Here is a 13,337-nt window from a genome sequence, read left to right as displayed (position 1 = left end):
TTTTTTTTTTTTTTTGGGGGGGGGAAGATATTTGTACTGATAATAAAATGCAAGTGATGGAGAGATTATGGAAGAAAGAGAACTATAAGAACTCTAAGGTAAAATTCTCTTGGGGGATAGTGTAGAAAGACTGAACGTAGGAACAGTAGCCAGAAACTTATCACTGTCTCAGGAAGAGTCTCTGAAGATTTGTTAAAGCAGTTAATGTAGTAGCAAAATATTTAGTAATAGATCGTTCAACACTCTTCTCATTTTATTCAACCAAATCTTGTATAACTCTGTAGCCCATATAGTGCCTGGCACATTGCTGAATGAACAAGCGAATGAATTCATATCTCTTTAAATACTATGACTAAGTCCTTAAAAGGATTCCTGCTCCTACTGAAACCCAAAGGAAACTATGAGGGGGAAATAATGTCTAAATCAGCAGTGTATCAGTACAGTATGTTGACTATTTTTTCTTGTAGGGATTACAGCATTTGGTAATATCTAGTTACCGGTTTTAGCAATTTTTTGCACGTCATAGTTAAATAAGCAGGCTAAATTAAGCCAAATCCCTAAACCAAAGCTCTTCTCAAAACAGTTTATTACGGGGTTCAAATAATGGGAAGAAGTAGTCAATATAGGTGAACTCTCAAAAACAAATGGCAATTATAAAAATTCTTTCCAGTCCAATGCATATGACACTATTTTTTTTTCTATTTGATCCAATAGATTTCTAACAAAATAAATCTCCCACAAGGAGAGATTGTATTTTAAAACTATTTGCCAAATAATATATCATAAAAACAACCAATCTAAAGCTGCTTCAGTTGAAAGAGGCAGAAGAGTGCAATAACTTGCAAGTTTCCTTCAAACATTATATTCTATGATTCAATGAAGTTTAATCCTGCTAGTAAAAAAATGTCTAAAACAGGTCTAATCAATCATCTGTAAGAAGAAGCATTTCCATAGAACAGAAGACAGAACTCTTTAGAGATTATTTGTGTTAATATATGCAAAAAAATCAAAATTTTTCAGATGATCCTATTTAGTATTTCACAAATTTAACTTGGGAATGTGGAGGGCAGCTTGATATGGCAGAAAAAGCACTAGTCTTGAAATCAACAGAATGTGGATTCAAATACTGATTGTGACATTTATTAGGCATACCATAGGGGCAAGTTAATTTACCCAAGCATCAGTTTTCTCATCTATAAAATGCTATGGTGATACTTGCACTGACCTCATAGGTAGAAAGTGCTGTAGAAATGGTTCTCTTTTATGCATGTTATGCATAGGAGCACAGAATTAAATGATAGAATAAATGCAAAAAATTGGTTAACTTCCCAAATAGTCCTTATCTACTATTTCCTTCTAGAATTAAAACCCATAATGAAAAGAAATCCTTTATAAGAAGGAAAAGCAGATTATTTAAGGTTGTGTCTTTATTTCCCCATCTGTAAAAACAGTACTAGACTGGGGAATTAGGAGATCTGGTTTCTATTTTCAAATCATCTACTAATTTTACTACCAGTCATTTAATTTTTTTTGCATCTCAGTTTCTTCATCTATAAAAAAATTAAATTAGAGGATCTCATAGCTCTAAAATTGTAATTCTGGGTGAGTGAGTGTGTGTGTGTGTGTGTGTGTGTGTGTGTGTGTGTGTGTGTGTGTGTGTGTGTTTTAGGACCTCATTTGGGGATGTCATGGCAAATTATAAGCTGATATGATATGTGACAGTTATCTGAATGCTTTAGCAAAATGGCATAAATTTAGATTCAAGGCAGTATTACTATTGCATTGAACAATTTTGAATGTCTTTCTGTGACTAGAGTTACATTGCAGAGAAGCAAATAGCTGAAGAACAAATGTCAGGAATTAAATCTCTATCAAAAATTTTTCTAACTGGTAAGATAAAGAAATAGTTGCCCCAAATGATGTAAAAATATAAGAAATTTTAAAGTTGAATTAAGTGCCAAAGATTAAAATAGATTAAACCATTTCATTTCAATAGGCATTCAGGCCAAATCAAATTAAATGCTATGTTAATAGTTTCTTTTCAATGAATTGTAAAGAGAACAAGTTCTTGACTCAATTATATTATATTATTTCAGATCATGTTATCTTATATATATAATGGCCCAAGTTTGTGAATAAAAAAGATGTTTTTTCAGTACAGCTTAAAGATTACCTCCATGTGTTAGCATCAGGGTCAAAGACTTCAATTGTCTTCAAATATGTTGTACCATCAAAACCTCCTACTGCCATAAGTTGTCCGTTTACTACTGCAAGGCCAACCTATAGGGCAAAAAACATAAAAATTATTAAGGAGACAGAAAAGTACAACAAATTTTAGATCTCCCTAATTAGATTGGTCTCATTAGTTAAAAAAAAAAATGCTCCTTAAAATCTACTGATAAAATGAGATAATGTATAAAAAAGTAATTTGAAAGCCTGAGTTACATAAATATCAATTATTATACTTTCTATTAATTCAGGTTCAATAAGAGGCAGCAGTAGAGAGTAGGTTGACCTTTAAGTTAGAAAGATGACAGTTCAAGTCTTTCCTCTGATATGTACACTCTATATGATCATTGTTAAATTTAACCTCATCATCATGCAGCATTCAAAGAGTATAAATGTGTTGCAGTAGTATTGGCATGAGGACTTTCTTTATCTAAAGTTCCCTACACTGATAGAATCACAGGCTTGGACTAAAACATACTGACATTTTCAGTTAAATTATATATAAATAGAAAAGGAAATGGATAAGTCCATAAATCTATTGGTAAATGACCAAATCTACAAAATTATACTGATTTTAAAGTCAGAAAAAGTCAACTCCCCAAATATTCATTAATATTTAAATGGAAGAAAATAATATAAGAATATTTAGGAATCACATTTAATTGAGTATAGTAATGACATCAAAAGGAGGAGAAAAGCTGCAGGGCATCTAGAGAATGGCAACTAGGATGGTAAAGGACCTTGAGTACATGCCATCTAAAGACTGGCTGAAGAAACTGGGGTTATTTATTCTGAAGCAAAGAAGATTGGAATAGGGAATTAACAGTTATCTTTAAGTATTTGATGGGATGACATATAGAAGGATTTGATTTGTTCTGAAAGTTATAATGAGGCAAATTTAGATTTGGGTAAAGGAAAGATTTAGCTCTCCAAAATGGACAGGGAGGTCCTTCATGATTGGAATGCTTCAAGCCAAGGCTGAATGACCATTTTTTAGCTATGCTGTAGGAAAGATTTTTGGGGAGTATGGTTTGCATTAAATAGCTGCTGAGAATATTTTCAGTTCCGAAATTCTCTGAACTGAAGTTAAAAGACTGTTCATTAGTTATTGGTAATATGAATTGATAGCTGGTATTTCTACTCTATTATGTTTTGGCCATGTGGATATTTTAATTTATTATTAATGCAATCTAGTATTTGTTCATTCTCACTTAAAACAACTTTTTCTTTCTTTCTGTTGTTCTCCTTCTTCTCTGCCCTGGCCATTCTGAAGCAACCTTTCCTGGCTAATGTCCCCTTCTTACTCCTTCTGACTGAACAATGACCAGAATTTCTTGTGCAGTTTGACTTTTAGGCCCATTTGCCACGATTTGTGGAGAGTGTTACCCATCCTGCAGGAAAGATACCCTGATTTAGGTCTTTTCATCTACCCTGCATCTGAGTTCTTTTTAATATGTTATTCCCTTAGATATTTTCCTCTTTTGGGCTTGCATCACCAACTGCCTACTACACTACACACTTTGAAATTACAGACACATTTCAAATTCAACATGTTCAAGACAGAACTCATTATCTTTTCTCCAAAAACTACTTCTTTCAAACTTCCCTATATCTTTTGAAGGCACCATCATTCTTTGTCTCACAGATTTGCAATTAGTTGGCATCTTCATCAACTCCTTTCCTTCATTGTACATGTTGCTTTTTAGTCTAAGATACTAAATCTTGCAATTTTTTCTCACATTAACATGTGCTATATCTGAAGCATTCTCACTTGCTATGGCCACATCTCTAATTCAGGCTATCATCCTGACATGAATTACTGCAGCGGTCTCCTCACTGGCCTTCCTGCCTCATTCTCTCTCCTATCCAACTCATCTTCCACATATCTATCAATGTGATTTTTCTAAAGGGCAGGTCTGACCATACCAATTCCCTACTCAGTCAAGTTTAGTGGCTCTCTCTTGCTTCTAGGATCCTCTACCTGGCATTTAAATCCCCTCTTAATCTGGTCCAAATCTGTAATACCTTTATTATATATTACTTCCTTTTCCATACTCTATGGTTTAACTAAACTGGCCATCTTGCTATCCCTCACAGAACACCTCTCTCTCCCACCTCCCTGGCTTTGTACTTGCCATTTCTCATACCTGGAATTCACTTCCTCTTCACCTACATCTCTTAGAATACTTTGTTCCTTCAAGATTCAGCTTGAGCTCTTCCTTCTATGTGAAGTCTTTCCTGATCTCTGCCCCCACATACAGGTTGTAGCCCTCCTCAAACTATTTTGTATTTGTCTTGAATGTGTTCTGTGCACACAAGTGCACCCACTCATCCAATTACATAGCGTGTCCCAGGAGAATATGAGCTCTAATCAGGGCATGGGACATAGTAGGTGCTTAATAAATACTTTTTGATTAACTAGGAGGATTTATGGTAGTGGAAAGATACTAATTTCTGCCTTAATAATATCTGGATTTGCACAGCTACTTCAGATGCACTTTTATATATACTACTCTACCACATCAGAAGTGCAGCGGATGCTATGCTGGACCTGGATCTCAGATAGTTACTTAGTTCTGTGACTCTGGGCAAATTACTTAACTGCTATCTTCTTCAGTTTTCTCAACTATATTACCCACTGACCTGAGAAGGTTGTTGGGAGGATTCAATGAGATAATATTCATAAAATCTTAAGTATAGTGTTCAGCACATAGCAGGAATATAATAAATACTTAGTTCCTTCCCATCCTCTTTGAAGTACGGTACTAAAAAATGTACTGAAAATACACTAGAAGTCATCTCTGTCCAGGGCTATGTTTTGTTCAGTAAATCTCCCAAACCAACCTAATCTGGACCTATATCCCTGGAGTGGAATAAAATTGACTCCTGGAGATGGGTAGTGTCTTGTATTTGCCTTTTGTTGACTTAGTCATAGAAGTATATTTTGCTATAATGATTACAGACAGAATTGGGGTGGGAGAAAGAAGTAGTTGAAGATTGTTACAGAGTTGGAAAAGATAAAAAATTGAGTGTTTTTTTTTTTTAATATTTTGTAACTGTGACATGACTGGATAATAGAAGTTTTAGCTGGTGACAAAAGTACAAAAAAGTTTCATTTTAAGAACTGACACATTGAAAAAAATTATCCTCTGTGCATAAGAGGTAGATTATCCTCTGTGCATAAGAGGTAGACTTAGATAAACAAAATCTACAGTAAATTAAACAATTAATTAACAGCAGTCCATAGCTTTAATTCTACTGCAATCTACTTTAAAGGCCACATTTTTCCAACAGAATGAATGTTTCCCTCATATAATTCCCTTCAACAAGCTCCCAATAAAAAGAAGCCATTCAGGTCTCTAGTACTCTGGTACTTACTCCACTTCGGCGGGATGTCATGGCCACCACTGGAGACCACTGGTTGGTTCTAGGGTTGTATCTCTCAGCACTGCTGAGCTCAGTGGTGTCATCTCTGCCTCCTACAGCATAGATCATGTCCTGATACACTGCACAGCCGAGGTGTTTCCGACGGGTCCCCATAGGGGCTATTGTGTGCCAGCGATTTTCCTGAGGGTTGTAGCGCTCCACTGCAGGGGAAATAAAATCATTAAGGGATTTTCAAAACATTTCCATAGTTTCAGTAAATATTGTCAGTGGAACTTTGTAAGCCTGGATCACTGTGACTTCAATACCTTATAGTTTTAAATAAGGCAAATTCTTAATACACAGCCTGGATATTAGCTTCCTTCCATGTCACAATTTTAAATATAGCCAATCACTTACTATCAGTCTTACTCTCCAAACTAAGAAAGACAGAAAATAATAACAGACTCAGGCAATATCTTCACTTTGTCTACAACTGGTAATAATTAAAATCACTACTTCCATTAACAATGGGAATCTGTTTACTTGGACAGTGATATGAAGAACAGATTAATACAAGGCATTTCTTTGGAAATGTGACCACGTTAGAGAAATTGTCTTATTCTTGTTTTCCATAGCTGTCTAATAGCTTGGAAGGAAAAGAAGGAACACTTTTGCTAGATCTTAGAAGGCTAAAAATTGTGGAACAATTTAAGGAAAAGGCAAAGGTTAGACGATGCCAATCTATCTAGACACATGCAGTGTCTAGATGATAAACTTTATTCAGGTGGGCCTGGAGACAGGAAGATCAAGTCATTTAACCTCTATTTGTCTCAGATGTGTAAGATGGGAATAATAATAGCACCAGCCTCCTTGGAATTGTTGGGAGGATGAAATGAGGCAAATGTAAAGTGCTTAACACGGTACCTGGTACATAGTAAGTGCTGTTAACATAATTAGTGGTTTGACATATTGGGAGCTATTTCATGTTTTTGGGAGGCAGTCAAATCTTAGAAAGGACTAACCTGTATTGAGTGGAGATGTCCCATCAGAACCACCCACAGCATATAAAAATCCTCCTAACACAGCCACTGCCACTCCGAGCCTCCTGGTGCTCATGGAAGCTACTCGAGTCCACTTATTCTCCTTTGGGTCATATCTGTAGTAAGAAAATGTAAAGCTCCAGTACATGTTCTAATTAGGAGGCAACTTGTTTTGCAGGACCTATATTACACCAAAGATCCTTGAAGATATAATTTTGCTTATTGATAAATGCAGTGAAACTGTCAACATTTTAATTAACTGTTGGGGAAAAACCCTGTGGATTTATGTCATAGTCACAATGAAATATAAACATAAGTAGAAAATTTTGAAAATTCAGATTCTAAGGCAGCTAGATAGTACTGTAGATATAACATGAGGCCTGGAGGGTTGAGTTTACATGTGACCCTAGATACTAACTGTGTGAACCCGGGCAAGTCACTTCACTCTGTTTGCCTCAGTTTCCTTCTCTGTAAAATAATAATCTGGAGAAGAAAATGGCAAACTATTTGCCAAGTATTTAGCCTCAGATCTTGAAGAAAAAACATACTATACATAAAAATAAAAAAAAAATATCCATATAATGATCTCTTAAAAAGAGAATATATAAATAAGTACTAGCTAACATGGAGATACTACACACACACACACACACACACACACACACACACACACACACACACACGAAGAATGCAGAGTGATGACAAGACTGGTTAATTGGGGGAAGAGAATGATCTTTAACAAAATTCTTTTAATGATTGCCAAGTTTCTCTCTGAAATAAAACCATTTTTAAAACCCCACCATTCTTTTGTTATCGTTATATGGTTGTGAATCATGGAATATTATAGTCTCTGAACAAATGAAATTAAGAATTTTCCTAAATAAAATGGAAGGGGCAAATGATGGGTTTTAGCATGGGATAATACATTAAAAACAAAGAATTATAAAGAAGTGGTACAAACAATGCTAGAAGAGAAATGTATGAATGAAAAGAAAGATGGGCTGATCAGATGGTAAGAATGAAGGATAAATAATGGACACTTAATAGGCTCTACTGGAATTGGATTAAATAATAGTAGAGTTTTAGAATTCCAAATCAATACCTTTTAGCTTCTTTTAAAAGATCTCTATAGTTCTTTCCACTCAGAAGCTTATTTTATTTTATAATGTGAGAAAACGCCATCTTGTCCACCCACAGCATACAGATACCCTCCAAGAACTGCTACTCCAACGCTAGTCCTGCAAGTGCTGGTAGGAGCCACATCACTGCTCCACTGATTTGTTTTTGGGTCATATCTGTCAAGAATAAATCAATGGTTGAGTTTAGTTTACCTTACATATACAGGAAATCTCAGATTAATTTACAAATTCTTGTCAAAGGGGATACAAATGTCATATATTTTTCCCTTTCTATAGGCTTATGTCTAAAACAATGTTCATTGGGAAATACAGTTTTATTAATGATTTCTGGAAACCTAGAACAAATTCAGAGTCTACATTTCTAAATCTGGTAATAACAGATAACATTTATATAGTACTTTAAGTTTGGCAGATGCTTTTATCTCACTGGGTATACTGGATTATACTACATTATAAGGTAGGAGAGGACTGAGTGGTATAGTGCATAGGATGTTAGACTTGGAGTCAGTAACACCTGAGTTTAAATTCTCTCTTGGACACTTATTAGTTATGTGACCGTGGGGAAATTATTTAATCTATTAGCCTCAGTTTCCACATTTGTAAAATGGATAATAAAAGCACTTACCTCACAGGATTGTTGTGAGGATCAAATAAGTTAATAAAAATGAGATAATGCAAGTCTGAAAATGTTACACAAATACTAGTTATCATTCGGAAAAGGCCTTAAGGGAGAAAAAAAGTCAAAAATTATTCTGAGGTTTTAAGCATAAAGAACTAGCAAAGTGGTGATGTAGTTAACAGAAGAAAGAAAGGCAAGAAAAGGAGTAGATTTTAGGGGAAAGTAATTAGTTTAATTTTAGATATAATGAGTTTAGGTAGAAATCTTTACAAGATAGCTGAAAATGTGAGTATGATGCTCGACAAAGGTAGGAATTGTAGATATAAGATATGCAACTTACTCACAAAGAGTTGAATGGATAAGATTGAGACTAGAACTTTTGAGTAATATCTACAATAAGAAGATGAAAGAAAGAGGAAAAGCCACCAAGAAAGATAGATGAAATATATTTGGCATAGAATTATAATCAAAGAGATTTTACATAAATAATGTAGTTTCTCGGGTGTTTGCTTTTGTAAGGCAGTAGGGATTAAATAACTTATCCAGGGTCATATAGCTAGTAAGTGTTAAGTCTCTAAAGGGGCCTCTAGGGGCCTCCTGCTTTTGTAGATGACATTATGTTGACAGCATCCAGACATGGTATTACATAGCTTCTAAAAAAGGTTTATAAATACTCTAAAGTGTTTTCCTAATTAAGCCATACTAGGAAAACCAACTGGATGAAAAAAGCCTATTGTTCAGACTACAAAATGTTGTGGTAGAATCTATACAGCTTGTCTACCACTAATAGAGATCCTGTATAATATAAATGAGTTGGGCTTAGCACTGAATAGGAACAGAATAGGCTGAACTGCCTTTGGGATACTGGAGAATCTTTTCAATATCCCTCAAGCTCTTCCCTGAAACTAAGACTCATTTTTTTTAGCGTTAACTTTTTTCAAGTGGTATTATATGGTTGTAAGTAATGAAATACTAGTCTCTTAAAAAACTCTACAAAACTAACCAACTAAAGGAGGAATGAAGAGGCATATGGTGTGTATGAGCAGACTACAACACATAATGAATAAGAAATTTGTAATTCCCCGCAGTTGCAAAGGAAAATTATAAAGGATATTAAAAGAGATATTAAAAAGTCTAAAAAGAGATGGGTTGGTGACAAGGTCAAGGTGAGGAATAACCATGGACAGCTCATATGTTGTGGGCCAAAATGAAAAAGGTATCTCGCACACTGGATAATTCCCCATGGTAAAGGTATGAAAGGATATGGAAAAGATTCATATAGGATAGGTAGACATGGATGGTTGTAATTGGTGTATCATCAAAAGAAATGTTCACATTGATAATGGATGCATTTAAGTATTGTATAGAGTCAGTTCTCAAAGTCAAGTCTTAAAATGCAAATTTGCTGCGATGAGACTGATATGTTAGGGAACATTTTTGAGCACAATGTGAATTTCAAGTTTGCTTTTATACAATTTCTTCTTCATTTTTTCCAGAGAAAATTATGCCATGGCACAGTAAGATACAAGCCACCATCTTTCTGGGACTCCCTTCCACAAGCAAATTTCAGGGCTTTGTCAAGGTAAAATGCTATCCATATTTATTGTGTATCTTCTGATGCAGAAGGATCAGAAGGGCTGGTTTAAACCTCTTCCTCCTTTCAGTGATCTGTAGTTGTGGTCTACCCAATTTGTGTAAGGCTTCTATCAGCCTGCATCCTCTGGGAACTAGGATACAGGCCAAACAGTAGTCTGAAGCTGTGGATGCTACTAGTATTTATTTCTCAAGCATTAAAGATGTAGGAAATCATGCTACTGTTTTTATTAACTTGCTATCTTTTCTGTGAGGTACTGACAAAGTTTTTGAGTGTTGTATGTACTCCAATCTCATTTTTCCAATAAGCCCTTCAGTTTTTATTGTGATTTTGCATAGTGAAGTACTTTTTGAGAACAAATGCTTGTTTGTAGGTGGAGGGAAAGAAAATAAAAAAGAAAGGTAGGTAAAAGAAAAAATGATAAGAAAGAACATGCAAAAGAATAACATTAAATTAATCATGAGAAAAACTGAAAGAGCTGACTTTTTTAAGTAGAATGGTTGACTACATTGAGATAGGATGGAAGAATAGAAAGGGCAAAGAATTGAATGAGATGCTTTGATATTTTTCATATCTAATAAATACTATTAGCATGATTTGGGGTTTGAGTAGAGTAGAAAACTATAACATATTCATTGTAGGGAATAAAGAGAGGAAGGGAAGGTACTATTTTATTTTTTGCTTCTCCATCTCTGGTGCCTAGCACATAAGTGTTCTGTCCTCTGTAAAGACTTAATAGTGTTGGTTGAAGTGGCAGTGATAATTCAGATGGACCCAATCAACAAATCTCCCTGATTTAATCCAGGATATTCTATATCTTTCAAGAATGAACAGAAAAAGCAGAGCTGGTAGAGGTGACTGAGGGTTGACAACTGGTAGAAAGTGAAGAGGCAAAAGATTCAATAATGATTAACAAAAGCATTGTTGAAATGAGACATCAGGGCAAGTGAAACCAGAAAAGAATTGATAGAACTTGAATAAGATAAAGAGATAAAGGTCTAGAAGATGCAATGAGAGCAAATAATAGGTTTAAGAAAAATGAGGGACTGTGACAGAATATACATAGAAAGCTGTGGTCATAAAGGGGAATTTCAGAGTTCACTATTTTAGAGACCAATTAATGGTTGTTCACAAAAACTTAGTGATTTTAAGATGACAGGAATAATGCTACAGTAATACTGTTACATCTTTTACCTAAATTCATATAAAGACTGAAAGCCTTCAGATGAAATATGTGATATTATCAGCAAGATGGCGCAGTGAATAAAGTACTAGGCATAGAATCAGGAAGACCTGAGTTCACATCTGGCCTCAAATGACTTCACTTCTGCTTGTCTCAGTTTCCTCAACCATAAAATAGGCCTCTCAGGGTTGCAATGGGGCTCAAATGCAATAATAACTATAAAATGCTTTGCACAAGGCCTGGCACAGTGCTATATAAATGTTAGTTATTATTATTATTATTATTATTAATAGAGGAGAAAAATTGCTTTCACTTACCTTTCAACACTGTTCAGGTAAGAGGATCCATCATGGCCTCCTACTGCATACAAAAGGTCATCAAGAACACTGACTCCTACTCCACAGCGGCGTTTGCTCATTGATGCTACCATTCTCCACTCATTGGTCTGCGGATCATATCGCTCCACACTAGAGATGGCGTCCCCACTACACCAGCCACCCACTGAGAGAAACAAAAGAAAAGGTGAATCAAAAACATAAAACATATCTTAATAACAAAGAAGTCTTTAAATCTTGGCCCCATGCTAAGTTTAAATGAGAAATATCTTTTAAAAAAGATTTTTCACTATTTAAGAAATATCAAATTAAACAAAGCTTACCTTATTGAACTTTCTCACTCCCAAGTGGTTTATATATTTAAAAAGAGATTGATGTAGAAACAGGAGTAGAAAGCAAAAGCTTGGTTTTTTCCTTTATTTGTATAATGGGTTAATAAATATATTGGATTTTTTGTTTTTAGCTTTTTAATCTTTCTTGTATTCAATATCTTGTCTCCTCTCAACATGTTATCTCATCTCTGTCAATCATGTCTAATGTGTTCTCCTTCCTCACTTTCACTCTTAAGAATTTCATGTTTCCTAGGGGCAACTAGGTGGCACAGTGGATAGAACACTAGCCTGGAAGTCAGGAGGACCTGAGTTCAAATTTGACCTTAGACACTTAACACTTCCTAGCTGTGTGACCCTGGGCAAGTCTCTACCCCAATTGCCTCAGCAAAAAAATAAAAATTAAAAAAAATTTAATGTTTCCTTCAAACATCAGTTAAGATGCTACCTCCCTACATAAAGCCTTTTTTGAAATTATTTTGTACTTTCTTATCTGAATATATGTTGTTGTCACCAAAAGAATATAAGCTATGTGACCTTAGGCGAATCAATTGGGACTTTAAGCTCCATTTCAGTTTCTTCATCACTAAATAGCAAGAGGTTGGGAATGAAATGAGATAGAGTAGTTAAATTTTTTGTAAATATTATAAAGCATGAATATAAAGTATTGGTACTATCATTTTATTTTCAAAAACTAAATCAGAAAATCACATACACTAAATAGACTTAAAGAAAAATTTGTGGGTAGGATGATAAATATTAATGTTTGAAATGCTATTTTGAGAATTATGTAGGAAGTTCCTAGAAAAAAGGAAGCCATTCAAAATCTTAAACTAATTTAGTTACTAACATCATGATTAGTAGCAATAATGGAATTCTGTTTGCTCACCAAAAATTCAAAAGATAAATTTGGTAAATATTAAGGTAACTATTAAAAACTGATTTCAATAGGAAGAAATGGTTCAAAATCAAATTAATACTGTTGCATAAGAACTGTATTTCTAAATACTAGTTTAGAAATAGAAAGTTTTAAAAAATAAATTACTTTCCTATGGCCAAAGAAGACAAAACAGAAAATGCTGAGTGCTTCCAATGCTATGTGTAGTGATGTTATAAGTACTGTGATATCCAAAGCAGTAGGTGATGATACAACATACTCAGCATAGCAAAATACATCCAACGTCACTGTCCTTGGTGCTCATCATTTAAGTTTATATGGAATGAAATTATGGGAAAATATATCAGATAAGGTATGGGAATCTCAAAAATGTATGATGCTATTTTATGAAAAACTACTTCAAATGTAGCTTTGGACTATACAATTCCCCAAATCATATGATAATGGACTTAGGACGGGAAGTTTCCTTAGAGACCCAGAGAAGAAGAGGAACTTGGCTCGGGAACATCAAATCAGTAAGGGAAAGAATTGGGATTTCCACTCAGGTACTGTCTCTAAATCCAAGATTTTTATACCAAGCTAAGATGTTTCATCTTAATCAACCA

The 13,337-nt window shown here is 34.6% G+C and overlaps 1 protein-coding gene across 1 annotated transcript in view; it reads right to left on the bottom strand.

The window, feature by feature from the left end:
- Positions 1-13,337, bottom strand: part of KLHL20 (kelch like family member 20) — a 62,582-nt gene that overhangs the window by 7,026 nt on the left and 42,219 nt on the right. The window contains exons 7-11 of the mRNA XM_074308377.1: positions 11,488-11,671; positions 7,813-7,930; positions 6,618-6,786; positions 5,608-5,816; positions 2,174-2,280 (exon numbers count right to left, since the gene is read on the bottom strand). Of these exons, the coding sequence (XP_074164478.1) occupies positions 2,174-2,280; positions 5,608-5,816; positions 6,618-6,786; positions 7,813-7,930; positions 11,488-11,671 (787 nt within the window). The remainder of the gene's footprint in view (positions 1-2,173; positions 2,281-5,607; positions 5,817-6,617; positions 6,787-7,812; positions 7,931-11,487; positions 11,672-13,337) is intronic.

This window comes from Sminthopsis crassicaudata, chromosome 4, assembly GCF_048593235.1.
Source record: "Sminthopsis crassicaudata isolate SCR6 chromosome 4, ASM4859323v1, whole genome shotgun sequence".
Classification (NCBI taxonomy): domain Eukaryota; kingdom Metazoa; phylum Chordata; class Mammalia; order Dasyuromorphia; family Dasyuridae; genus Sminthopsis; species Sminthopsis crassicaudata.
The sequence above is the reverse complement of the archived record's forward strand: the minus strand, read 5'-3'. Positions and strand labels throughout refer to the sequence as shown.